The 24170-nt window shown below is 44.7% G+C and overlaps 2 protein-coding genes across 6 annotated transcripts in view; one reads left to right on the top strand and one right to left on the bottom strand.

Annotated features, from left to right (window-relative positions):
* ERFE (erythroferrone) overlaps window positions 1–12173 on the top strand; it is a 33171-nt gene extending 20998 nt beyond the window's left edge. The window contains exons 5-8 of the mRNA XM_077826887.1: window positions 1905–2013; window positions 4239–4329; window positions 7797–7872; window positions 9853–12173. Of these exons, the coding sequence (XP_077683013.1) occupies window positions 1905–2013; window positions 4239–4329; window positions 7797–7872; window positions 9853–9951 (375 nt within the window). The 3' untranslated portion in view covers window positions 9952–12173. The remainder of the gene's footprint in view (window positions 1–1904; window positions 2014–4238; window positions 4330–7796; window positions 7873–9852) is intronic.
* A 1414-nt stretch (window positions 12174–13587) lies between these two features.
* ILKAP (ILK associated serine/threonine phosphatase) overlaps window positions 13588–24170 on the bottom strand; it is a 59582-nt gene continuing 48999 nt past the window's right edge. For 4 of the 5 annotated variants that reach the window (XM_077827184.1, XM_077827181.1, XM_077827182.1 and 1 more), the window contains 3 exons: window positions 23105–23224; window positions 14423–14504; window positions 13588–13908 (listed from right to left, as the gene is read on the bottom strand). In XM_077827184.1, coding sequence (XP_077683310.1) covers window positions 13768–13908; window positions 14423–14504; window positions 23105–23224 — 343 coding nt within the window. In that variant the 3' untranslated portion in view covers window positions 13588–13767. The remainder of the gene's footprint in view (window positions 13909–14422; window positions 14505–23104; window positions 23225–24170) is intronic. The other variant, XM_077827183.1, reaches the window with a different exon arrangement.

Raw genomic sequence — 24170 nt, 5'->3', positions numbered from 1 at the left:
ATATAACTTCAATCCAACCCCCATGGAAGTCTATGGGGAGATTCCCATTGACTTCAGTGAGCATTAGATCAGGTCCTAACCTTCCAAATCTCCTTGCCATTTGTGCCATACTATAGGTGTGTGTGCCAGGGGTGGGGGAAGGGGGGTTACTTCCTTTTAGCCTCCTAGCCAATTGCAGGCCAATTAAAATCCCTAGACAAACTTTTATGTACCAATGGAGATAAGGCTGAGTACACATCAGTAATTTAGGATACAAAATTTTACAGGGATTTTATTTTTAGCCCCAAAATAAGCATTACAGACCAGGAAATTCAGAGTTAAGGTTAAACATACATGAAATCTAGATACAGTAGAACCTCAGAGTTATGAACACCTCGGGAATGGAGGTTGTTCGTAACTCTGAACAAAACATGATGGTTCTTTCAAAAGTTTACAACTGAACATTGACTTGATACAGCTTTGAAACTTTACTATGCAGAAGAAAAATGCTGCTTTTAACCATCTTAATTTAAATGAAACAAGCACAGAAACAGTTTCCTTACCTTGTCAAATCATTTTTTTAATCTTGTCAGATCTTTCTCTTTTTTTTTTCAGTCGTTTACATTTAACACAGCCCTGTACTGTATTTGCTTTTATTTTGGTCTTTCCTGCTGCCTGATTGTGTACGTCCGGTTCCAAATGAGCTGTGTGGTTGACTGGTCAATTCATAATTCTGGTGTTCGTAACTCTGATGTTCTACTGTATATTAAGACCTGTTAATGCAATTAAGACACCCAGAACAACCTTAAAAACTCTGACTTATAATGATGCCATATACTACACACACAGTTAAGAATTATGTGGTTTTTTCCCACGAGTTCTCCACATAGTGTCACCACAACGCAGAATTCCCTGCCCTGAAGAATTCCCTGCCCTGTTTGTATAGGTTGTGCTTTACAACGTATACAGACAAGACTAAAGGAGTACTATTATCCCCATCTTCCAAGTGAGGAAAAGAGGCAAAGAGAGATTATGCAGCTTGCCCACAGCCACATAAGAAGTCTGTGGCAGAGCTAGGAATTGGACTCTGAGTAGGGTTGCCAACTTTCTAATTTCTGAAAACCGGACACTACAGCAGAAAAGCCGGAACCTCTACTCTCCACCTCTTCCCCCGCCCCTGCTCCGCCTCTTCCCCTGAGGCCCCCACCATCACTCACTACTTTCCCCAATTCCCCTTCCTTGATCCCTTCCCCCCGCGCCTCCCCCCGCAGCTGGACCCTCTCTACTCTGGACTGGAGCCTGCCTGTCCGCCCATGAGATGCAGATGGGAGACGGCCCCAGTTGAGTAAGGACTGGCGTGGGTTGATGACCCAGTGCCTCCTCCCTTGGCCCCCCGCCCCACCTGTGGTAACTGGACTTTTGGTGTCGTCAGTACCTGTGACCGGACACCGTACAGGTCCCCTTTCAACCAGACTTTCCGGTCAAAAACTGGACAGCTGGCAACCCTAACTCTGAGCCTTCTAAAGTCCTTCACCAGCCATCCTCCCTTTTTAACCTACTGATCAAAGTTTGCTTGCAGGTATTAGCTGATGAATAATTCTGAGTAACAAACACATTTGAAAACAAACATGGTCAGATGTCAGATAATCTGTGAACAACTAGAAAACAAGACAAATTTGTCAAATATGTTGTTAGCCCTGGTCTGTACTTAAAAATTTTATAGCATAACTGTGGCAGAAAGAGGCCTAATGTAGATACAGTTATATTCTGTGTGCTGTGATCACCCTCTGCTTGCACTACAGACACAGCCTATGTCTGTTTCCTGAGAGGACACTGCTAGCTTAGCGCCCATCTCGTAGTGCAATATGCAGAATTGGGATGGTGTCTTGCAGTGTGCACAGTCTTGCCTTTCTCTTTGTTACTAGCCTCAGAAAGAGGGGGTATTCCATCGAGGCCTGGGGCTGAACCTGACCAGCGGCCAATACACAGCACCTGTCGCAGGGTACTACACCTTCACTGCCACCTTGCACATCGGTAAGCTTTCCTGCTGCCTGGCACCACAGCATGGTGATGCTGTTGAATCATAGAATCATAGAAGATTAAGGTTGGAAGAGACCTCAGGAGGTCATCTAGTCCAACCCCCTGCTCAAAGCAGGACCAACACCAACTAAATCATCCCAGCCAGGGTTTTGTCATGCCAGGCCTTAAAAACCTCGTTGGAAGGAGATTCCACCACTTCCCTAGGTAATGCATTCCAGTGCTTCACCATCCTCCTAGTGAAATAGTTTTTCCTAATATCCACCTAGACCTCCCCCACTGCAACTTGAGACCATTGCTCCTTGTTCTGTCATCTGCCACCACTGAGAACAGCCTAGCTCCATCCTCTTTGGAACCCCCTTCAGGTAGTTGAAGGCTGCTATCAAATCCCCCCTCACTCTTCTCTTCTGAAGACTAAATAAGCCCAGTGTCCTCAGACTCGCCTCATAAGGCATGTGTTCCAGTCCCCTAATCATTTTTGTTGCCCTCCACTGGACTCTCTCCAATTTGTCCACATCCTTTCTGTAGTGGGGGCTACAAAACTGGACGCAATACTCCAGATGTGGCCTCACCAGTGCCCAATAGAGGAGAATAATCACTTCCCTCGATCTGCTGGCAATACTCCTACTAATGCAGCCCAATATGCCGTTAGCCTTCTTGGCAACAAGGGCACACTGTTGACTCATATCCAGTTTCTCGTCCACTGTAATCCTTAGGTCCTTTTCTGCAGCACTGCCACTTAGCCAGTCGGTCCCCAACCTGTAGTAGTGTCTGGGATTCTTCCGTCCTAAGTGCAGGACTCTGCACTTGTCCTTGTTGAATTTCATTCTTTTGGCCTAATCCTCCAATTTGTCTAGGTCACTCTGGACCTGTCCCTACCCTCCAGCTTATCTACCTCTCCCAGCTTAGTGTCATCTGTGAACTTGCTGAGGGTGCAATCTATCCCATCATCCAGATAATTAATGAAGATGTTGAACAAAACTGGCCCCAGGACCAACCCCTGGGGCACTCCACTTGGTATCGGCTGCCAACTACACACAGAGCCATTGATCACTACCCGTCTATTCATCCAAACAATACTTTTTTAACTTGCTGGCAAGAATACTGTGGGAGACCGTATCAAAAGCTTTGCTAAAGTCAAGGTATATCTCGTCCACCGCTTTCCCCATGTCCACAGAGCCAGTTATCTCATCATAGAAGGCGATCAGGTTGGTCAGGCATGACTTGCCCTTGGTGAATCCATGTTGACTGTTCCTGATCACCTTCCTCTCCTCCAAGTGCTTCAAAATGGTTTCCTTGAGGACCTGCTCCATGATTTTTCCAGGGACTGAGGTGAGGCTGACCAGTCTATAGTTCCTTGGATTCTCCTTCTTCCCCCTTTTAAAGATGGGCACTATATGTGCCTTTTTCCAATCATCCAGGACCTACCATGATTGCCACAAGTTTTCAAAGATAATGGCCAATGGCTCTTCAGTCACAGCAGCCAACTCCCTCAGCACCCTCGGATGCATTGCATCCAGCCCCATGGACTTGCATATGTCCAGCTTTTCTAAATAGTCCTTACCCTGTTCTTTCACCACTGAGGGCTGCTCACCTCCTCCCCATACTGTGTTGCCCAGTGCAGCAGTCTGGGGGCTGACCTTGTCTGTGAAGACCAAGGCAAAAAAAGCATTGAGTACTTCAGCTTTTTCCACATCATCTGTCACTGCGTTGCCTCCCCCATTCAGTAAGAATCCCATACTTTCCCTGACCTTCTTGTTGCTATCATACCTGTAGAAACCCTTCTTGTTACTCCACATACCTTGCTGCAACTCCAATTGTGCTTTGGCCTTCCTGATTACACCCCTGCATGCTTGAGCAATATTCTTATACTCCAACCTAGTCATCCTCCAGGACTCTCTGGGACAGAAACCTAGCTGGCATAAGTAAGTGTACCTCCATTGAAGTTACTGTGCCAGATCCTCTGCTGGTGTAAATCAGCATAGTTCCATTGGAGTCAACATAGAGCGGGTGTGACTTGGTGTACTTCCACTGACAACCATACAGCTACACTAAATTACACCAGCTGGGGCCCAAAACCAACCATTCAACCAGAGCATTCTGGTTGGCCAGCTGTGTGGGCAAGTCGGGCTTCCCTTGGGGGCTGAGGCCTAAGGCTGCCAGTTCTGTTCAGAAGGGGAGAACATCTCGTCCCTGTCTCATTAGCTCTTCTGTGTTTATAGTTCATGGAGAACAACAGAAGAAAGGGCAACAGCGTGCGAGAGATCGCCTGCGGGTACTGATCTGCGTCCAGTCTCTGTGTCAACACAACATGTGAGTGTGCCTGGTAGAGGCATGCCCTCCCTGCTAGCACAGCCAGACAGTTTTTACATTTAAAAGAAGTTTTTCTCTATCTTAGTCCAGAAAGTGAGTGCACAAAAAGGAGGGGCCTACAGTGCATAGGGCACACAGATCATGGCACCACTGTGGCTGCTGGGAGCTGGTGGAGGATTCCCTATGTAGGGGAAATCCCAGTTTAGCCTGGAGCCTCTGTAGCTGCTTCCACACTATCCCCTTTCCTATCCCTCAGAGTAGGGGATCTGGCTGGGAGAGAGAGATCCTGTCTGGGGTATCCCTGCACTCTGGTGATTCCTAGCAGCCTGAACAGCCTCTGGGGGCCATTGACAGCTGGGTTTAAACTAGAGCAGCCTTAAGGCTGATCTAACTTAAAACTAGCAACTGGCTTGTCACCTTTGTGTGTCCTTTATGCGCCCCAGTCCTGAACTGCACCAAGCACTGTTCTGGACTGGGGCTTGTAACTGGATCTAACAGTATCATCACAGCTATTACTTGTCAAAAAAATGTCAGTGGAACAGTTTCCCACCAAAAAGGTACAGTTTCAGCAAAATCCAAATGTTTCACAGAAATGTCAATTTCAATGACATGCTTGAAGCAAAAAAGTTGAAATGACTCTTCAATTTTCTCGGTTCATTTTGAGAGTGTCAAAATGGGGTTTATTATGAGTTTGATTTATTTTGTTTTGATTTTTAACGGATATCATATGTTCATTTACATATATTTAATATTTTAATACATAAATGTCAAAGCAAAGTGAATTAACATTCTCAAAATGAAATGTTTCAATAGTTATGAATGGAAATTGTTTTTGAAATTTTCATTCCACAGGACATTTTGAAATTTCAGCATTTTGTTCTATTTCGGAATTAATGTTTTTTTTTTTAAAAAAATCAGAATTATCTGCGGAATGGAAATGCCAGTTTCAGCCAGCTCTAACCACAACCATGCTCTATGGGCCAAATTAATAGCGGAGTCTTTGGGCTTGTCTGCATGGGGACTGTTAGGAAGGTTAATCTGAATTAACTGTACTCCACCTCCCTGCGAGGCAGTAGCTATGTCAACAGGAGAATTCTCTCATTGACCTAGCACTGTATACACCAGGAGTTAGATTAGTTGAACTGGACTGCTCAGGGGATTTTTTCACACTCCCAAGTGACTTAATGTATGTCTGCACTGCCCATGTTACAGCACTTTATTGCCGGGGGAGCGCTCTCACAATGATAAAAACAAAACCACCCTGAACGAGCGGTGGTAGCTCTATTGCTGGGAGCACAGCTCCCGGTGATAAAGCGCTGTCTATACTGGTGCTTTTCAGCGCTAAAACTTTTGTTGCTCAGAGGTGTTTTTTCACACCCCTGAACAACAAACGTTTTAGCGCTGAAAGTGGCAGTGTAGACACAGCCTTAGTTATACTGACCTAAGTTCCTACTGGAGACCGGGCTTTAGATTCACTCTGGCTTACATGCATCTTACCAATGTGCAACTTGGACCACATCTGACTTTGGTTCCTGGATGCATAGTTTATAGTGGGCCCTATCTGTCTGGTAGTCAACATGGGAGTGATGAAGTATCATCACTATAGCTTTGTGACAAAGAGCAAAAATATTTCCACAGTGCACGCACTCTGTGTCTGGTACTGCTCACAAAACAGTGCCACAAACCAAGGAAAACCATAGTCCTGCAGAGTTGTGCCATTTAGTTATTTGGGAATGTTGTCAACCCCTCCTGGCTAATGTCAGCTGATCACAGAGCTGGTCCATGCATGGGACCAAATTAAATTCAATATGCTGGGCTCAGCTAGAACTCTGGGTTGTTTTCCAGAAAAAGTGCACCGCCCCAAATCTCACCTCCACAAGGTGCACTGTAAAGGAGGCCAATTTTAGCAAGGATTGTGCCAGAAGAGGCTTGTGCATCTGTCATTACCATCGGAGGCATATACATACAGAACCCATGCATCTAGCTGGGCTAGTAGTGTGCATGTGGGCTAAGATTTTCAAAGCTCCCTAGGGGATTTGAATGCCCAAATCCCATTAGGTTGGAAAAACCTCCTGCATTCTATATATATATATATATATATATATATATAGCTCCCCATGTTATTACACATGTATCCCAAGTGTCTTTGCCTGCATAACTCCTACTAAAATGGGATTTTAATTATATGTAACTTTGTTAGTTAGAAAATAGAATATTTACAGTGTTCTGGAGGGACACCCTCTCAGTCAGAAAGGTAGGTCAGGTGCCATGCCCCTTCCATCACTGGCCCCCCGCTGACACTGTCAGCATGAATGCTAACTTTAATGGCTGGCTTGTGCTGGCCACTAAGAAATCATAGATTAGGGTTGGAAGGGCCCTCAGGAGGTCATCTAGTCCAACCCCCTGCTCAAAGCAGGACCAACCTCAACTAAATCAACCCAACTCATATGACTGGGAATTGGTCCTGGGAATTGGTCCTGCTTCGAGCAGGGGGTTGGACTAGATGACCTTCTGGGGTCCCTTCCAACCCTGATATTCTATGATTCTATGATTCTATGACTCATTTCATATGAGTGATCCCATTGCCATCAGATTGTAATGGCTTCCAGCCACAACCAGGGTGGGTAAGATGGCCATACATGGGGTCAGGAAGGAATTTTCCACCAGGTCAGATTAGCAGTGAGTTGAGGCTTTTTCACCTTCCTCTGCAGCGTGTAGCAGGTCACTGTCCATGATTATCTGGAGCTATCTCACAATCATTTCCCTGCCATTGCAGGGGCCGTGGGTGCTGGTGCACCTTGAGCCTGCCTAGTCTATTCCTGTGGCATATCTCAAGTCTCCTGTGGGCTGTAATACTTTTTTCTAATGTCTGTTGTTGGTTTGAGTCTGTGGATGCTGGGGGGAGGGAGGGGTGGAGGGGACCAGTAATATAGAGGTCAGAGGGGGTAATCTGCTGGTCCCTTACGGCCATAACTCTATGACCTTCTGTGAGCCAATGTCCTAGTTGGGAAAAGCACTCTATCCCTATAGGTGTGCTAGCTAGCCCCTTAGTTCACAGAATAAATTGATGGATGGGATGAACCCTCCAGAACATAGCTGAGATAAATATATCAGCATGGGGGCATGAGAAGGCCTACTGAGCCTCTGACCATGCTGCACCTACTCTGTGGCAAGAGGCTGTCAAGCGCCCAAGTCTGTTCTTGAGTACTACACTTGGTTTGGTTTTTAAAACAAAATTTAGAATGAAATGTAAATAATGATACAGAGGGTGATGAGCAACTTTGCAGAGAGGAGACAAGTTTGCCAGGTCATTGTGCAGTCCTCCCCAACTCTTTAATGTCTGGAACTGAGGATGCGGGAGGCAATCACTCTCTATTACTCTAGATAACTGGCTAGTAGGTGAATTCTGGTGGTACATGGATCGCGCAGGTCACCTCAGTGCTGATATTGCTGTTTCTTGTCTTCAGTTCTCTGGAGACGGTGGCTGGTTTGGACAGCAGTGAACTTTTCACCATCTCAGTCAGTGGAGTCCTGTACTTACAGGTAAACATGGGCAAACTAATGAGGCAAAGGGGTGTTCCTATGGGCAGACCCACCTTGTGCAGTATGCTATTGACATGAGAATGCAGCATAACTGGGCAGCTAACTTTTCACAGTAACTCTACCCATGGAGGGCCAGGCAGCTTTGTACAGCCCATGCTGAAGTCCATGCTATTTTCAGCATGCTAGCTAGCTCAAAGCGAGCAGGAGTATACCTACCCCATCTGTAATCACACCTCCGACTGCGTTGCAGACAGGCCCTAATTGAGCACATCCATTCCCAAGTGCAGCAGAAAGCCACTGTGGTTTACAAGCTCTTCAATGCAGGTGGCCGTGTCCTTTTCTACAGAAAGCGCCCTGTGTTGTGGGTGCTACTGGAACCAACCTGTGAAGATGACAGTCACATGCTTCTGTCAGCTGTGCTGGCTTTCCTCTGCGGCTGGGCAGGAAGCTCATTCCTCAGTCTGACTCTGCATCATTTTTCAAAACCAGCCTCAATAATATTGGCATGATCAGCCTTCCATCTCTCTGGGGGCTGAGACCCAGAACCTCAAAGGTACCTGATTTAAACAGGATAAAGCACCTAAATATCTTTGAGGATGTAGACCTGAGTCCCTGCAGTGACCTGCCACAGTACTGCAGAGTTTGGTCTTTAGGGTGTCCTTGCCTACAGTTAGTGGCTTATATCCATAGAACCAGCCAACTATTCTGGTACTATATACCATAGGCCTGATTTCCCGCTGCTTGGCAGTTTGTGTAGTCATTACCACCTGTATAAAGTGCATGTAAAATGCTACTATTTTGATTGGGTAAATGCCTACATGAGGTGCAAGACAATGGGGAAGCCAGCTGCCTAAGGCACCTAAAGGGATAATGCACCATAGCACTGATAGACCAACTCCCAACATTGACAGACACCCATTACTAAAGGTAGAGCTTTTGCACTGCACTGTTTTAGTGTTTCCTGATAGTGATACAGATCGGTCACATTCAGATGTTTGGTCTCAGCCCAAAGGGTTTGGTTTTGAAAAGGAGGGGATAGTTTAGCAAAACAGCAAAAGTAAGTTTCAACATTTCAGTGGGGCTACTCATCTGTTTGACAGCAGGCTTCAGTGCATGCTCAAGTGGGGCTGGAGAGTGTACAAAATACACAGGAGATGCAAAACAGCAGAGTCCTCATTATAACCTTAACTTTGGCATTTCCCACTTGGTAACATTCTGGTGGATAATTCAGAACCATCCTATTTTGGAGATTGGTTGAGCCCTGAACCAAACCAGCATGTGCTATTTGCTTGTAGCAGCCTGTCCTGGCTGCAGCGCTGTGCAGGATGAGCTTAGCAGCCCTGCCCACTCAGCCATGGCATTCTCTAGGGCAGGGCCTACTCTGTCTGTGGTGGGGGAATTCTTCTTCCTCTTCCAGGCTTTTTACAATGCCCTTGATGCAGCTAGTATGCTATATAGGGTATAAACACTGCACACTTAGTCCAGGCTCTGACGCAGGTTTGAGCCCAAGCCCACACACAATCTGACCCAGGTTCTATGACCTTGCTAGAGGGTGGGTCAGCCCAAGTCCCACTGTGTCTCAGTCCTGTAATTTTGTACTATAGATACAGGTCATGCCCCAGACCCAAGTCAGAAGGTCTGCATTTGCAGTATGGCTGTTAGCATAGCTATGAGTCCAGCACTTGTAAACTCAGGTTTATAATAGTATGTGAACACTCAAGCATGAACTTGGAAACACTGAGGCCACCAGTCTGGGTCACCTTGGAGTTAGTGGCGCAGCGTGACCATACCCAGAGGAGCTGGAACAAGGGACATGTTCTGCTTTAAGTGTAAAACGTGACAACTTTAAGCAGTGTATCACAACCTACATAATTAGTTATTGTTCTATAGATCTGCTGTATTTACATGACACACTCTTCTATGTGCTGATTGTAGCAACCTGGGACTATTTTCACTGTCACTCTCATTTCTCCCTTTCAGGCTGGCCAGTATGCCTCAGTTTTTGTAGACAATGCCACTGGATCATCCCTCACTGTTCGAAGTGGCTCGGATTTCAGCGCTGTTCTTTTAGGGGTGTGAATGGTCTCAAACCACCTACCCCTACACGCTATAAGCTGAATTGGTCTCTTCGGCAAGAACCACCTTAATTCCCTCCCACCCAAGCACAGGGAGCAAAGCATAGTGAGGTCAGGAGCAGCAGTCTCTATAGATTCTGCTTGTGCTACAAAACCCAGCCACCAGACACCGTACTTTGCACAAGATCTCAAGCATCCAAAGATGATGGAGAGCCGGGAAGAAAATTGGAAGCATGAAAAAGGGAGGACTTACTAAATCCATCCCCCTTTAATTTAATTTAATCTATGGCCAGATTTTGAAGCTTATTTTACATGGACAAATTATAACATGGCTGACTTCTAAAGCCAGATCAACTTTTATAAAGGAACCCGTCCCCACCCCATCAAGCATGAATGCTTAGGAAAAGGTGATTTGAAGAAGCCTTCACCCATAAACTAGCTCTTTGGCAGTTTTTTTCTGTTCAGTTTTTGAGCAGGCCAAAGCCAGATTATGTATTCTTATAGCTTATCAGTTAAGGTTTGCTAGCAGCAGGCGCTGGTACTTGGAAGTTAATTTTCAATGCAGAGCAGTGTCCTGATAAGGCAGCAGACTAGTTAGAACGTGAATTGCTATCCAGTGATTTTCCACTTCCTAAGAACAGCGTACTCACACCACCACCCCATTCTCTGCCCATGGCAGAGAGCCCAGTCAATGGGTGGTGGAGATAAGCACCGTTACGCCTGGCTTTGGTCCCGATAGGCAGTCTAACTCCGATTAACCCAGTGGGACTACATGCATAAATAAGGGCTGAAGGAATGGGCCCTAAATTAATAACAAAGGCAGAGAAAGAAAAAGATGCAGTCTCATTTCTTAGTACCATGTACTTAATTCCTGAGTTCCTGCCGAAACTTCAGTGAGATATCCTAGAAGTGCACTCAGCTCCACCTTCATGATAGCAGGACAAGGGGCTCAACTCTCTCTGAATTTTATTTTTGCTACCAAGAAAGGTTTTCCAGTCCTGCTGGAGGAACTGCTTTCACAGCAAACTGTTTCAGGAAACAAAGTTAACTCGGACTAGAGCATTTGCTGTGGGCAGCACTTTCACAAAATCTTTCAGAAAAAAGCTACATAAGCTGTCCTTTACATAAAATACTAGCGCTCTCTACAAACCAGCTCTTATAATTCACTGGTTAGAAAACTATAAGTACCTCTCTACTGCAAAAGAAGACCAGCAGCATGGCTGCAGCTGGCCCAGGTCTAAGGCTGTGGGGTTAAAATTGCAGTGAAGACACTGAGGTTCAGGCTGAGCCTCAACATCTATGCAGCAATTTTTAGCCCCACAGCCCAAGTCAAGTGACAAGGGCTCTGAGTCTCAGTGCTGCGGGTGTTTCATTGCAGTGTAGCCATACCCTAACAGTTGTCTTAGAAAAGCTTTACAAGTCTGTCATTTGGGGCCCTGGTAACATACGAAGTAGGACATAAGCCCCAAGTTCAAAAATTAGGTGCAGCCAGTTGAGCTTTTTATGGTATGTAGCAACTTACACACCAAATTCCTACAGTCTTTACTGTAGCTGAACTCCCACTGAAGTCGCAAAGAATTCAAGCCTGAAAGGCCTTCTCTTTGCTAGGAAAACAAGTTGTGTTCTTACTACGTGGTAAAATCCTAGTGAACACAGACCATGTTGTAGCTTTCACACAAATCAGCAGACCAAGGCAAACGTCAGGGTTTCTCATGGCAGGTCAAGGTAAGATCAGAGGGACACTCCCAAAGTTTACTATTTCACACAAGTTAACTGCCTTGTCTTCATTAGGATTTTACTACATTAGTTAACACAAGGGAAAAATACCGCTTTTCTTGTGATGAAGAGGCATCCAAAAAGGACACCAGGTGTTTACTCTTAGGCATTGAACCTGCAAGGTAAGCAGTCCCCTGGGAAGTCTGTGGGAGTAGGGGACATGGTGCAACTTGCAGAGCCAATCTGCTAGCAAGCATGACAAACAGCTGAAGAACCAGAACAGTCCCTTAATTGCTTAAATCTACTTGTGTCCTTAAAATAAACCCAGCCTATTGCTATTTAGTGAAGGAAGAGAAAACTCAGCATGCCCTCTGAGGGGTAACACTGCACAGCAGCAGAATGTTCAAAATGGACTTCTGTTTAGGATGTCATCATAAAGGGTTGCTATTCTTCACAGCAGAACACTAAAGCAAGTGTTGAAACATTAAATAAAAAGTGTAGACAAAGACAGCTAAACTGTCTTGGGTGTTCTCTCAGTAAGTTGCTCACCTAGGCCACCCTACTCTGGGAACGTCAGCAGGCCTCCCATCTTTGACTAAAATAAAGCTAAGGTTAGCCTTGATCCTCCAAAAGCAGATTGCAATTTGTCTCCAAGCTACAGCTATTGCGAAACTCCTACTTTCCAGGTTAAAGAGCCCTGTATGTTTTTTTCTCTCCCTGCAGTATAGATAAATGTATGGTATAAAGCATTTTATGGAAATATTTATTGGATGGTATTGTAATATGGAATATACTTCTGCAACTGGCTTGAGTTGTGCTAAGAGATGCCCCATCCACTCCTGTCTGATGGCAGTCACACTCCCAGCTGGCATTACATTACAGGCATCTCCCACCTGCCACAACCCCACTTATTTTGATAAGCTGAGACAAATGGGGGACGGGTAAAGGAGGAGTAGGAGCAGGCTCAGTTTTTGTTCTGAGGACTGTTACCAGTGACGTTATTTTTCCTCTCATTTGTGGCTTTCTTCTCCTTCCCCCCCGCGACATTAATTTCAAAGCCCCTAAATAATTTGATCCTCTGCCTGTTCATGTCACTACACAATTACCTGAGGCAAGCCTAAACCTGCTCTTTAGTTTCTGACAGTAGATTTGTTAGCACCCAGGATTTCTCTTCCTTTCTTTGAAAGAGTAAATGGCTTTTGAGGAAGTGCCTCCACTGTTTTTGCTCTATTTCACACCAGACCTGGGCTTGACAAACATTTTGTACAAAGGCTGAATTTCAGAATTGTAGACCAGATGCATCCGTCACCTTCTTCTTTATATTACATAACCATGCTTAATAACACAGATACCATTCTCAGCTAGTCTAAATACAATGAAGTCACTGCTCCAGAGTGGTAGACTAGCCCTTTGTGAATGGGTAAGTGGAAACTGATGCAATTTAATCCTTGCTTCTGCAGGTAGAGTAAAAGCTACTCAGAATCACCATTTTATAGAGGAATGGGTGAAAAGGGGAGCATGAGAATACGACTGTAGTTTTCAAACAGTTATTCAACATCAGCAGCTACTTCATGATTTTTATCCAGTTTTGATCTTGCCTTTGGCTGCAATTACTGTTAAAAGCCTCAAGACAATTGTTCTTTTCCCTACAGATTTTGTCCATTTCTATTTGGCAGTCTCCTCTCACTCCTCCCCTCACAGCTGTGTTTAACTGGCTCAAAATTACAATAATAAAAAGGCATGTTCTTGCAAATACAGTTCCAATACCTATGGTTAAGAATTGTGATTTGCTTAGACTTTCATTAGGCAGTTGAAACTGAATGATGAATTTCCACATGAAGCCCCAACTGTAATAGCAGGAAATGCAATCTGTCCTGTACAGAAATTCATTTATAAAATATGACAAACAAAAAAATGAACTAAAACAATTAGAAAAAGAAGTTTATTTACAATGAAGAGCATCCAGGGAGGAGACCCATGCCCCCTCCCCCCCGGATTCGCGCTCTCTCTCTCTCTCTCTCTCTCTCACACACTCACACAAACTTTGTTGTTGCATTTAAATCCATCACATGCAGCTCGGGACTGCATCCCTGCATGTTTTTCTTCAGTGCTCGATCCGGACCACCACTACAGTGACATTATCCGCAGAACCTCGCTGCACTGCTTTGTTGGCCAGCCTGTTACAGGCTGCTTCATATCGAGCATCAGCTGATAATTTCCCTTCTCGTGTTTGGATATTCTTGTCCTGTTGAAACAGGAAGTTGACCATACTACTCACACAAACCTGTTCTGCTGAGCATAAACATTTCACACTGCTCTGCATTCATGTGGACTACAGTTTTATGCTGCATAATCCAATCACAACTTCACGTGGGCAACACTAAACAGCCTCCTGTTCTTCAGGATTCTGTTTCTTCCAGCTCTAGGAAAAAGCCCAGATTGCTCATACATGGAATTTAATAATGTGCAAGGAAAGCTCTCTCATACTGGCTAAGGAGCAACTCTCCTTCATACTGGGGCTGGGAGACAATAAAATGGTGATGGTCCCATGAAGCACAGATGGTTTAAACAGGACAAATAATGGCAATAAGCAATCATTTTAGAATAGCTCTCATCAATAACCTGCCAGAGCACACTGGCTCCACCTAAAAGTGTATTTCTCTTCTATGCTGTCCTCTTCCCAGCATGCTAGTATTTCACACCTTCTGCACTGATGAAACTGCACATGCAAGTCCACCCTAGAGCTGCCTTCTCCTCACCTCCAGGCAGGACATGATGAAGTTCACAGCTTCTTCTGGTGAGAAGACCTTGAAGAGGCCATCACAGGCCAGCATAATGAACCTGAAAGAGAATCAACGCTAGGCAATACGTAGGGTCCTATCAAATTCGTGACCATGAAATCTGGTCCCCCCCCGTGAAATATGGTTTTTTGTGTGCTTTTACCCTACACTATACAGATTTCACAGGGGAGACCAGTTTTTCCTCATATTAGGGGTCCTGACCCAAAAGGGAGTTGCCAGGGGCCCCCGCGATATTGCCATCCTCACTTCTGCGTTGCCTTCAGAGCTGGGCGCCCCCCCAGCAGCAGTGCAGAAGTAAGGGTGGCAATACCATGCCATGACACCCTTACTTCTGCGTTACTGCCTTCAGAGCTGGGTGGCTGAAGAGTGGCGGAGGCTGACAGAGGGTCCAGCTTTGCAGGCAGCAGTGCAGAAGTAAGGGTTGAAATACCATACCGTGCCATCCTTACTTCTGCCCTGCTGCTGGTGGTGGTGCTGCCTTCAGAGCTGGGCTCCCAGCCAGCAGCCACCACTCTCCAGCTACACAGCTCTGAAGACAGTGCTGCCGCCAGCAGCAGCGCAGAAGTAAGGGTAGCAGTACTGCAACCCCCCACTACAACTCCTTTTTGGGTCAGGACTCCTACAATTATAATACCATGAAATTTCAGATTTAAATATCTGAAATCATGAAATTTATGATTTTTGAAATCCTATGACCGTGAAATTGACGAAAATGGACCGTGAATTTGGTAGGGCCCTAGCAATATGGGTAGGCCCTTCCACCCTCCAACTACAAAATCCCCAATTTATTTTACTAGATGCCCTCTGTTAGAATCATTGAGGAAGACTTTCCAAAATGGGTGATTGGAAACTGATGCAATTTAATCCTTGCTTCTGCAGGTAGAGTAAAAGCGACTCAGAATCACCACTTTATAGCGGAATGGGTGAAAAGGGGAGCATGAGAATACGACTGTAGTTTTCAAACTACAGCACTGCTATCAGCACTGCCCCCAGAGGGTATCCTCCTTACATACTGCCTACACACAAAATAGAGAACTTGCTAAAAGTGTAATAAAGATGGAGTAGCAGAGTTCCTATGTCAGGACATATGATGGGGCTCTACAAACAATGAATACAATGACTTGTTATGCAAAGTCACTGTGTGCTGCCCATATACAGTTATTTCTGTTCCTGCAGGAACTCGCTCTTCCCTTGAAAGTTCTGTTCTTCCATCACTCTCCCCTGAGAAGTGGATAAAAGCAAGGGAATATAAGCAGTATCAGCAGGGCTGGTGCCCCAGTACAACCACCAGGGCATCCCACATTACAGCATCTAGTGTTTCAAAGGCCCCACAAGCACCCTTAATTCAGGCATTTCCTAACTTGACTCTGATGTCTTTCCCCAGCCAGAATTAGTCCCCTTTCCCACCCTGACTCATCAGGTATCTCCTCTGATTTCCCCTCCCGTCTCCACACCACAGTTTCCCAGTCAGTCCCCTCTCCTTGTTCCATTCTACTGCCCATCCCTTCCAGCTCAGGTCCCCTCTGCATTTAAATAAGGCACTTTCCTCCTCCATGCTGCCTGGAACTAGCAGGGGGGAGCACTGAGCACAAGAGTCCCCTGGTCTCCATTTTGGCTCCCAACTCTGACCCTGGCATGACCCCCAGAAGCAGAGTGAAAATTGCAAGGGAAGTCTGCTCTAGCCCCAGAATGGAGTATGTCTAGTGCAGACAGAATCTTTGGAGATATTAGCTGTGATGTTTTAGTAAATCTTTGCTGAGCATGTGTGAGCGATGATTTTTCAAAGACTTATATCATCTTGGCTGAATTTGAGCACATTTTCATAGGGATGGCAAAAAGTACATCCCTCTCTACCAAATATCAAGTCACTGCTCCAGAGTATGGGGTGCTAGCAGTTCAAGAGAATATCTGCCTGAATTTTTAACATAAGCAAAAAATAATGTATTTTTCTCTAGCCTCATTCTGTTATGTCTGAAATGTTCAAGGAGGAGTGCTAGGAAGAGAGAGCCTCCACCTAACGAAGAGAGGGAAGAGCATCTTCACAAGCAGGCTGGCGAACCTAGTGCGAAGCGCTTTAAACTAGGTTCACCAGGGGAAGGAGACCAAAGCCCTGAGGTAAGTGGGATACCAGGAGGAAGCACGAGCAGGAGAGCGCAAGAGGGGAGGACTCCTGCCTCATACTGAGAAAGCAGGATGATCAGTGAGTTATCTCAAGTGCCTATACACAAATGCAAGAAGCCTGGGAAACGAGCAGGGAGAACTGGAAGTCCTGGCACAGTCAAGGAATTATGATGTGACTGGAATCACAGAGACTTGGTGGGATAACTCAAATGACTGGAGTACTGTCATGGATGAATATAAACTGTTCAGGAAGGACAGGCAGGGCAGAAAAGGTGGCGGAGTTGCATTGTATGTAAGAGAGCAGTATGACTGCTCAGAGCTCCAGTATGAAACTGCAGAAAAACCCGAGTGTCTCTGGATTAAGTTTAGAAGTGGGAGTCTGCTATAGACCACCAGACCAGGGGGATGAGGTGGACGAGGCTTTCTTCAGGCAACTAACAGAAGTTACTAGATCACAGGCCCTGGTTCTCATGGGGGACTTCAGTCACCCCGGTATCTGCTGGGAGAGCAATACAGCAGTGCACAGACAATCCAGAAAGTTTTTGGAAAGTGTATGGGACAATTTCCTGGTGCAAGTACTGGAGGAACCAACTAGGGGCAGAGCTCTTCTTGACCTGCTGCTCACAAACTGGGAAGAATTAGCAGGGGAAACAGAAGTGGATGGAAACCTGGGAGGCAGTGACCATGATTTGGTCAAGTTCAGGATCCTGATAAAAGGAAGAAAGGAGAGCAGCAGAATACGGACCCTGGACTTCAGAAAAACAGACTGACTCCCTCAGAAAACTGATGGGCAGGATCCCCTGGGAGAATAAACAAAAATTAAAACAGCAAAAATTAAGATGTTTGTACACTAATGCAAGGAGCCTAGGTAACAAAATGGAGGAACTAGAGTTACTGGTGCAGGAAGTGAAACCAGATATTATAGGTATAACAGAGACCTGGTGGAATAGTAGTCATGACTGGGCTACAGGTATTGAAGGGTATGTGCTGTTTAGGAAAGACCGAAATAAAGGTAAAGGTGGTGGAGTAGCACTGTATATCAATGATGAGATAGAATGTAAAGAAATAAGAAACGATGAAATGAATATGACTGAGTCTGTCTGGGCAAAAATTAAATTGGGGAAGAAAACTATTAGAGCTTCCTCTGGGATAGTGCTTGGGGTGTGCTATAGACTGCCGGGATCTAATTTGGATATGGATAGAGCCCTTTTTAATGTTTTTAATAAAGTAAATACTAAAGGAAACTGTGTGATCATGGGAGACTTTAACTTCCCAGATATAGACTGGAGGACGAGTGCTAGTAATAATAATAGGGCTCAGATTTTCCTAGATGCGATAGCTGATGGATTCCTTCAGCAAGTAGTTGCTGAACCGACTAGAGGGGATGCTATTTTAGATTTGGTCTTGGTGAGTAATGAGGACCTCATAGAGGAAATGGTTGTAGGGGATAATCTTGGCTCAAGTGATCATGAGCTAATTCAGTTCAAACTGAATGGAAGGATTAACAAAAATAAATCTGCAACTAAGGTTTTTGATTTCAAAAGGGCTGACTTTCAAAAATTAAGGAAATTAGTTAGGGAAGTGGATTGGACTGAAGAATTTATGGGTTTAAAGGTAGAGGAGGCCTGGGATTATTTTAAATTAAAGCTGCAGAAGCTATCGGAAGCCTGCATCCCAAGAAAGGGGAAAAAATTCATAGGCAGGAGTTGTAGACCAAGCTGGATGAGCAAGCATCTTAGAGAGGTAATTAAGAAAAAGCAGAAAGCATATAGGGAGTGGAAGAAGGGAGGGATCAGTAAGGCAAGCTACCTTATTGAGGTCAGAATATGTAGGGATAAAGTGAGACAGGCTAAAAGTCAAGTAGAGTTGGACCTTGCAAAGGGAATTAAAACCAATAGTAAAAGGTTCTATAGTCATATAAATAGGAAGAAAACAAAGAAAGAAGAAGTGGGACCGCTAAAAACTGAGGATGGAGTGGAGGTCAAGGATAATCTAGGCATGGCCCAATATCTAAACAAATACTTTGCCTCAGTCTTTAATAAGACTAAAGAGGATCTTAGGGATAATGGTAGCATGATAAATGGGAATGAGGATATGGAGGTAGACATCACCATATCTGAGGTAGAAGCGAAACTCAAACAGCTTAATGGGACTAAATCGGGGGGCCCAGATAATCTTCATCCAAGAATATTAAAAGAATTGGCACAAGAAATTGCAAGCCCATTAGCAAGAATTTTTAATGAATCTGTAAACTCAGGGGTTGTACCGTATGATTGGAGGATTGCTAACATAGTTCCTATTTTTAAGAAAGGGAAAAAAAGTGATCCAAGTAATTATAGGCCTGTTAGTTTGACATCTGTAGTATGCAAGGTCTTGGAAAAAATTTTGAAGGAGAAGGTAGTTAAGGACATTGAAGTCAATGGTAAATGGGACAAAATACAACATGGTTTTACAAAAGGTAGATCGTGCCAAACCAACCTGATCTCCTTCTTTGAGAAAGTAACAGATTTTTTAGATAAAGGAAACGCAGTGGATCTAATTTACTTAGATTTTAGTAAGGCGTTTGATACGGTGCCACATGGGGAATTATTAGTTAAATTGGATAAGATGGGCATCAATAGGAATATTGAAAGGTGGATAGGGAATTGGTTAAAGGGGAGACTACAACGGGTCCTACTGAAAGGTGAACTGTCAAGTTGGAGGGAGGTTACCAGTGGAGTTCCTCAGGGATCGGTTTTGGGACCAATCTTATTTAATCTTTTTATTACTGACCTGGGCACAAAAAGTGGGAGTGTGCTACTAAAGTTTGCAGATGATACAAAGCTGGGAGGTATTGCTAATTTAGAGAAGGACAGGGATACCCTACAGGAGGATCTGGATGACCTTGTAAACTGGAGTAATAGGAATAGGATGAAATTTAATAGTGAGAAGTGTAAGGTCATGCATTTAGGGATTAATAACAAGAATTTTAGTTATAAGCTAGGGACGCATCAACTAGAAGTAACGGAGGAGGAAAAGGACCTTGGAGTATTGGTTGATCATAGGATGACTATGAGCTGCCAATGTGATATGGCTGTGAAAAAAGCTAATGTCGTCTTGGGATGCATCAGGAGAGGTATTTCCAGTAGGGATAAGGAGGTTTTAGTACCGTTATATAAGGCACTGGTGAGACCTCACCTGGAGTACTGTGTGCAGTTCTGGTCTCCCATGTTTAAGAAGGATGAATTCAAACTGGAACAGGTACAGAGAAGGGCTACTAGGATGATCCAAGGAATGGAAAACTTGTCTTATGAAAGGAGACTCAGGGAGCTTGGCTTGTTTAGCCTAACTAAAAGAAGGCTGAGGGGAGATATGATTGCTCTCTATAAATATATCAGAGGGATAAATACCAGAGAGGGAGAGGAATTATTTAAACTCAGTACCAATGTGGACACAAGAACAAATGGATATAAACTGGCCACTAGGAAATTTAGATTAGAAATTAGACGAAGGTTTCTAACCATCAGAGGAGTGAAGTTTTGGAATAGCCTTCCGAGGGAAGTAGTGGGGGCAAAAGATCTATCTTGCTTTAAGATTAAACTCGATAAGTTTATGGAGGAGATGGTATGATGGGATAACATGGTTTTGGTAATTAAATATTCATGGTATATAGGCCCAATGGCCTGTGATGGGTTTTAGATGGGGTAAGATCCAAGTTACCTGGGAAAGAATTTTCTGTAGTATCTGGCTGATGAATCTTGCCCATATGCTCAGGGTTTAGCTGATCGCCATATTTGGGGTCGGGAAGGAATTTTCCTCCAGGGCAGATTGGAAGAGGCCCTGGAGGTTTTTCGCCTTCCTCTGTAGCATGGGGCACGGGTCACTTGCTGGAGGATTCTCTGCTCCTTGAGGTCTTTAAACTACAATTTGAGGACTTCAATAGCACAGATATAGGTGTGAGGTTTTTTTTTGTAGGAGTGGTGGGTGAAATTCTGTGGCCTGCGTTGTGCAGGAGGTCAGACTAGATGATCATAATGGTCCCTTCTGACCCCTATGAATAACATGAGGGGGAAAGGAGTCCAGGACAGCTGGCTGTATTTTAAAGAATCCTTATTAAGGTTGCAGGAACAAACCATCCCGATGTGTAGAAAGAATAGTAAATATGGCAGGCGACCAGCCTGGCTTAACAGTGAAATCCTTGTTGATCTTAAAACACAAAAAAGAAGCTTACAAGAAGTGGAAGATTGGACAAATGATCAAGGAGGAGTATAAAAATATTGCTCAGGCATGCAGGAGTGAAATCAGGAAGGCCAAATCACACTTGGAGTTGCAGCTAGCAAGGGATGTTAAGAGAACAAGAAGGGTTTCTTCAGGTATGTTAGCAACAAGAAGGTGGTCAATGAAAGTGTGGGCCCCTTACTGAATGGGGGAAGCAACCTAGTGACGGAGGATGTGGAAAAAGCTAATGTACTCAATTTTTTTGCCTTTGTCTTCAAGAACAAGGTCAGCTCCCAGACTACTGCACTGGGCAGCACACTATGGGGAGGAGGTGACCAACCCTCTGTGGAGAAAGAAGTGGTTCAGGACTATTTAGAAAAGCTGGATGAGCACAAGCCCATGGGGCCAGATGCACTGCGTCCGAAGATGCTAAAGGAACTGGCGAATGTGACTGAAGAACCATTGGCCATTATCTTTGAAAACTCATGGTGATCGGGGGAGGTCCCGGACGACTGGAAAAAGGCTAATGTAGTGCCCATCTTTAAAAAAGGGGAGGAGGAGGATCCGGGGAACTACAAGCCAGTCAGCCTCACCTCAGTCCCTGGAAAAATCATGGAGCACGTCCTCAAGGAATCAATTCTGAAGCACTTAGAGGAGAGGAAAGTGATCAGGTATAGTCAGCATGGATTGACCAAGGGCAAGTCATGCCTGACTAAGCTAACTGCCTTCTATGAAAAGATAACTGGCTCTGTGGATGAGGGGAAAGCAGTGGACATGTTATTCCTTGACTTTAGCAAAGCTTTTGATACGGTCTCCCACAGTATTCTTGCCAGTAAGCTAAAGAAGTATGGGCTGGATGAATGGACTATAAGGCGGATAGAAAGCTGGCTAGATTGTCGGGCTCAACAGGTAGTGATCAATGGCTCCATGTCTAGTTGGCAGCCGGTATCAAGTGGAGTGCCCCAAGGGTCGGTCCTGGGGCCGGTTTTGTTCAATATCTTAATTAATGATCTGGAGGATGGTGTGCATTGCACCCTCAGCAAGTTTGCAGGTGACACTAAACTGGGAGGAGTGATAGATACACTAGAGGGTAGGGATAGGATAGAGAGGGACCTAGATAAATTAGAGGATTGGGCCAAAAAAATTCCGATGAGGTTCAACAAGGACAAGTGCAGAGTCCTGCACTTAGGATGGAAGAATCCTATGCATTGCTACAGACTAGGGACCGAGTGGCTAGGCAGCAGTTCTGTAGAAAAGGACCTAGGGGTTACGGTGGAGAAGAAGCTGAGTCAACAGTATGCCCTTGTTGCCAAGGTGCTAATGGCATTTTGGGCTGTATAAGTAGGAGCAATGCCAGCACACTGGGAGACGTGATCATTCCCCTCTATTCGGCATTGGTAAGGCCTCATCTGGAGTACTGTTTTGGGCCCCACACTACAAGAAGGATGTGGAAAAATTGGAAAGAGTCCATCAAAAATGATTAGGGGGCTTTGAGCACATGACTTATGGGAGGCTGAGGGAACTGGGATTATTTAGTCTACAGAAGAGAAGAATGAGGGGGGATTTGATAGCTGCTTTCAACTACCTGAAAGGGGGTTCCAAAAATGATGGATTTAGACTGTTCTCAGTGGTACCAGATACCAGAAGGAGGAGTAATGTTCCAGTGGGGGAGGTTTAGGTTGGATATTAGGAAAAACTTTTTCACTAGGAGGGTGAAGTAGTGGAATGGGTTACCTAAGAAGGTGGTGGAATCTCCTTCCTTAGAGGTTAAGGTAAGGCTTGACAAAGCCCTGGCTGGGATGATTTAGTTGGGGATTGGTCCTGCTTTGAGAAGGGGGTTGGACTAGATAACCTCCTGAGGGCCCTTCCAACCCTGATATTCTATGATTCCAAGATAGTTAAGCCTGAGGCATGCCCCCTCATGCAACCTTTCAGTCCAAATGGTAAGAATTTGGCAAATTTACAAGCAAATGAAAACAGGGTCTTAAAAGCAGGAATTTTCAGGCAACCTTAATAATAGGAGGTATCAGCCCTGCCTATAATACCGCATTTGAATTACTGTAGATGGTAAGCTGTTTAGTGCAGGGGTTTAGTCCGTCTGTAGTTCTGTAATTGCTACATATGCATACACAGCTCCACACACAATGAACCCTTCCAATTAACTCCCCATCAAAAAACAAAATGTAAGAAAAGAGCCATCACAGTGATGAGAATAAGGAGACTCTGGTGACCTGACTTGAGAAGATTCTGCATTATGAACTGCTAAACAGAAATGGCAATGAACACATACCTTGCTTTACCCTCTACTTGGACATGCTTTACCTGTCATTGTGTGTGAGTTGGCAGCGTTTGATATCCGGCACAGAAATGACACCACTGCGCTTGTACTGTCCATCCCCAATGGAGCGGGAAACCTCCAGCACACCCAGCACTCGCCCGTCTCTGAATGATAGAAAGGAAGCCCAGTTGGGACAAAATAATTCAGCAGGACATCAGCTTTCCCAACACTGCACACATCCCTTCCTTTCTCACTGGAAGACTGACTGCACATTCTCAAGCAGACGCTTTGGGAGGAAATGCAGAGGAGCTATTCTTGATGGTCTACTCTTTAGACACTGTGGGTAAAACCCTGCCCTCACTTAAGTCAGGAGGAGTTTTGCCGTTACCTAAAAATAGGTTGGTTTTCATCCCATGTCTCCCATATCTTAAGTCATAGAATTCAGGGTGAGCAAACTCCGCACAGAAACTTCAACAATGACAGAAGATAGGGAGAGATTGAAAGAAACCATCAGTAGGATTAACCATTTTATTTTCTTTGGAGTTGTCCTAAACTGAGAGGCATTCAACCTAATAGGGCAGGAAAATATAATTCAAAAGCATAAGAACTGAGCACAGCATGTGTAACCAGGGCTTGTTGAAGTCAGTGTTAACAAAACCCCAACCTTGACTTCAAAAAGGAGAGGCTACACATAGGAGATATTTTTGACAAAAGATAGTGAGCATCATAGTGCATTTAAGTACAGCAACGAATGATACTCTGTCAACAACCATGAGGATTAAGAATGGACCACAAGCAATTTGCTAATGAAAGTGAGTTACCGTTACAAACTCAGTAGAGGATTATAATTTTTTATGGAAAAACCATTGTACTGGGGGAGGCAAGAGTACAGAGTGGGATCATCATATGTAGTATTATACTAAGACAGAAAAAATGAAGCACCTGGACCTGGCTATTTTTTCACCAATTAACCTGCTCTTGACCTTGACAATGTGTCAAATTATTGACTAGGCTCTAATCTTCTGTTTTAGTTAAGAGTGGGAAAGTTGTGACATATTCCCTGTAGCTGGATGCCTCTGACCTCCTTGATCCCTCACAGTCTGGGTTCTA

The sequence above is a fragment of the Eretmochelys imbricata genome, chromosome 9 (genome assembly GCF_965152235.1).
Source record: "Eretmochelys imbricata isolate rEreImb1 chromosome 9, rEreImb1.hap1, whole genome shotgun sequence".
NCBI classification, from domain to species: Eukaryota; Metazoa; Chordata; order Testudines; family Cheloniidae; genus Eretmochelys; species Eretmochelys imbricata.
Note: the sequence above shows the minus strand (reverse complement) of the source record. Positions and strands in the feature narration are given on the sequence as shown.